Consider the following 4,394-nt stretch of genomic DNA (forward strand, 5'->3'; position numbering starts at 1 on the left):
GGAAAATGTGGATCGCGTGAATTCGGATAAAAGGGATGGTTATAAAAAATATACATATTCAATTTAAATTTAATTATGCTTATATATTTATTTAATTAAAAATTAACATTTCGTACAAAAAAAACACAGGATGCGTTTTATGCTCTGAAACAATAAAACAAAATGTTATTTTTTTGACATTTACTGTGATGTGTTGTTTTTTATTATTACTTATATTACTACTTACTTTTTACTGATAGGTATAATATATATATTTTTGTGCCCTCTGCCAATGTGCTTCCCACGGCTCTCTCCCGCGTCCTCTCCCCGCACGCCTCTCCCGCGTGTCTTGCCCGTGGCCCCTTTTTGATTTCTTGCTCCCGCGTTGCCAGCGAGGAGGCTGTAAAAGAAAAAATAAAACATTAATAAAATATTAATATTCTTTTTTTTTATCATTTAAATAGAAAGAAGCAAATAAACCACTACAAAGTCTTGACGTAGAATGGAATTTGAAACATATCTTAGCATGAATTCAAAAAAACAATGTTAATATACTATGTAATCTGTGCACAGTTTTTATAATTTGTTTGTATTAAAAATGATTTGATATACGAGACTGAAACGTCTACTTATGTTACACTAAGATAATATAGTTTTCTCTACGCCAATACCTTGTAGTGGCTCATTTGCCTCTTTCTAATTTAATTTGATAATTATTATGTTGAGCCTTTGAAATTTTTACTTAGTCTTGTTTTTGTTGTGGGCAATGCCGGTGGTGGGTGGTGGTGTGGTGGTGGTGGTGACTGCATAAATCCTCCCCACACGCCATATCCACGGACCCATGGGTACCCATGTCGGTGCTGACGCCGCCGTCACCTCGCCGTCGGCATTCGGCGTTCGGCGGTAGCGGTATTGATAGTAGTGGTGGTAAGGCCGATGACGTTCGCCGGCGGCGGTGGTGGTGTAGGGCCGGTCGATGTCAACGGCGGCTGCGACGGTGGGGTGGGGCCGATGTCGACGGCGGCGGCGGTGGTGGGCCGACATTGTCGACGGCGGCGGCGGTGGTGGGGCCGACGTTGTCGACGGCGGCGGTCGGTGTGGGGCCGACATTGTCGACGACGGCGGCGGTGGTGGTGGCGGGCCAATGTCGTCGGCCCTGCCCCCGCCACCGCCCGTTGGCGGCATATTCGTTGTCTGCTGCACATGCAGCTTCTCTATTTCGGAAGCTGCATGTGCTATAATTTCGTCTCCCACTGAGTCCGTCTCCATCATTCTGAAAATAAATTTATTATTCTTTAGTTTATTAGTACGACGGATATCGTAGGAATGTATAATATTTCTTAAATATTTGTATATTAACGATACTTACATTACGTCTGTTATCTTCGTTGGCCGCCATCTTTTGATTGCACTTTGTCCTTGGGGCACAGACTTTTTGCATAACGCATAAATAAGGCTAATATTCATGTGTCGTACGACAAACTGGTTGGACGTTCTGATTGGTCCACAGACTATAGAGAGGTTTTCCGAGTCTTTAGAAATGCTCTATCTTATTGCTAATTGAACAGTCTAATTAACTTGTACGATACATGAAATGTTAGCTTAATGCCCTAATGCATAACGCATAAGAGAATTAACCAAGATTTTTATTTCTAAGCGTTTGCGAACGCAGCTTTAGAAATTTTATAGCCGTTTGGATGATGTCTTTAATTGTTGATAGATTGTGTTTATGGCCGCGGTTTGTCTTCATTGATACAGATTATCAATATAATTTGATTTATTATTAAATCAAAGGTGAGAAGAAAGTATTGAAAATAATATTTTAGTAAGTATCACTAATGTATAACTATTTCAAAAGACTTTTGGAATTTCTACAAAATTAGATAAAAGCAAGCGAGCATTAAGAGTGAAACACGGTTATGTTATTTTTTATTTATGTTTTGACACGTTTATTACTTATTCTGACAATCCGAATTTTAACAATGCTTTTACAATTAAATAAGTTAACATTTTATGATCTGTTTAAATATGGATTTAGGTGGTCGATTCTGTATTTCTGAAGGAGTAAAAATGTGAAAAGTAATAATGTTTTTTAGAAACATAGAACCTTTTGTATTGAAAAGCTAATTCGTCAATTTTGAAGAGCTAACTTGTTAAGTTTAAAAATATGAGTATATTTATGGATATAGTACTGCATCCTCAATGCTCGTTGCCTCTATATTTGATTTTTATATATTATTTTATAATTAAAATAGTGTAAACTGGAAAAAAATAATATTTTTATTTTTAAACAGAGCATCTCTACTAACTTATTTCCTAAGGCCGGTATTCATAGTCGGATCTTATATTTAGATCATCTTAAGTACTGTCTTAAGATGCCATCAGCCAATCACAGAGCCGTATTAGCATTTTAAAGATATTGCTTGAGACGATCTTTAATAAGATTATTTAACTATGAATACCAGCCTAAATGTCGGAAATGGCTTTAGATTTAGATATGGAAAAATGTTTCAGATGAAAATTGTAGGTAGATATTAATAATGGAAAAATATATGATTTTGAAAAAAATCGATGTTGCCCAAGGTCATGAGGACGTTATGGTAATACATAAATATTAAGGTGATCTTGTAATCTTGTTTATTAAATACCGGACCGGGATTCATATTTCGAGTCTTATTTTAAGATCGTGCTCAAGCAATGTCTTAAGATACTAAGGACGGAATTATAGACCGATCTTAGTTCAAGAATTGTCTTAAGTCTAGCTTCGAGCAGACTGTGAGACTTACTTAAACCAATGAAATAATAGCATTGACGTCTCAAGATCGTGCTTGAATAAGATCGGTCTATAAATTCCGCCTTAATATTCTGATTGGTTGATTACATCTTAGGCAGTACTTAAGACAATTTTTAAAAATAAGACATGTCTATGAATATGGCCATAGTCAAAATCTGTGTGGCTATGTTCTTTTTTCGCTGCACATCTTGTTGCACTGTTAGAGTAAGATAATATATTTTTTCTCACTCTAACTTATGCACACGAGTGCAGCAGGCAGTGGAAAAAACAGGCAATTATATTTAAGATCAATCTTAAGTACTGTCTTAAGATGCCATCAACCATTATAGAGCCGTATTAGCATGTTAAGATATTGCTCGAAATGTATTTTAAAATAAGATTTGACTATTATACCGGTACCGCCGATGAATACCGGCCCATGTTCAAGTCCACGTTGTTCATCATGTTTTAAAAGCCGTTTCCAAGCTTTAGGGGATGGGTCGAGACTTTTGAGATGCTATGTTAAGGCCTCGTCTATAATAGCAATAGTGGTAAGGTAATTGTAATTTGCGACAGTCAATGAGTATAAAGCTTTTATGTTGCAATATTTATAGTCGGGTTTCATATTTAAGATTATCTTAAGTACTGTCTTAAGATGTCATCACCAATCACAGAGTCGTATTAGCATTTTAAGACATTGCTTAAGACATCTTAAAATAAGATTTGACTATGAATATCGGCCAATGACCTTACTACTACTGCTATTGTAGACGAGTTTTATATGTAATATTTCTTTTTTACATGTTTTTAGTCAATAGATACTTATATTATCATACTTATTTAGAGAAAGAGAGTAAGGCTTTTCTTTTATTTTTCTTCCTTCTTATTTTTTTTTCCTTTTTTATACATATATAAATACAGCTGCTGTGCGCGTATATAAAAACAGCTGCTTTGCGCGTTATAATAAATACGGCTGCTGTGCGCGTAAAACGACTGCTTTGCGCGTTTATATAAAACGGCTGCTGTGCGCGTATATAAAAAACGGCTGCTTTGCGCGTTTATATAATAAATCGCGACTGCTGCTGTGCGCGAAAAACGACTGCTTTGCGCGTTTATATATACGGCTGCTGTGCGCGTATATAAGAACGGTTGCTGTGCACCTCAAAAACGGTTACTGTGCGTCAATACAAAATTGTTCTATTTATATATAAATTATTATTTACATAAAATGTCCATAAAACAAAAAAACAAGTAACGCTCTCGTCAGAAGAAAAAAGTATTATTGTTCAAGGTGGATGGTTAGAAGATATGCACATGGAGCATTTTAATCACCTTTTAAAAGTAACTTCAAGTTATAACACCGTATAGTACGTGCAAACTTATATTCCTGATACAATACCGTCTATGTCAGAAAATGAAAACACATATACAGATTTTACATAGTTCTGATTTTGATTTAAGATACTTGTGAATCTAGTGTCATTACATTTGTATAAGTTACTGAGCTATTAAATGTAAATGGACATTGGGTGGTGCTGTTACTATGATAGAAAAAACATATATATCTTTTTATTCGTCTAATAAAAAGAAGTTGCACAAACGTCATGAACAAGTTTTGAGACGATTATTTCCATTTTATTCT

General features: G+C 35.5%; 1 protein-coding gene across 1 annotated transcript; it reads right to left on the minus strand.

The window, feature by feature from the left end:
- Window positions 1–717: 717 nt before the first annotated feature.
- Window positions 718–1,248, minus strand: LOC118648804 (probable transport accessory protein MmpS3). Its single transcript, XM_036295220.1, has one exon. It carries the CDS (start codon window positions 1,246–1,248, stop codon window positions 718–720), a length of 531 nt encoding a protein of 176 aa, XP_036151113.1.
- Between the last annotated feature and the right edge of the window lie 3,146 nt (window positions 1,249–4,394).

This window comes from Monomorium pharaonis, unplaced genomic scaffold (genome assembly GCF_013373865.1).
Source record: "Monomorium pharaonis isolate MP-MQ-018 unplaced genomic scaffold, ASM1337386v2 scaffold_713, whole genome shotgun sequence".
In the NCBI taxonomy this organism is placed as follows: Eukaryota; Metazoa; Arthropoda; class Insecta; order Hymenoptera; family Formicidae; genus Monomorium; species Monomorium pharaonis.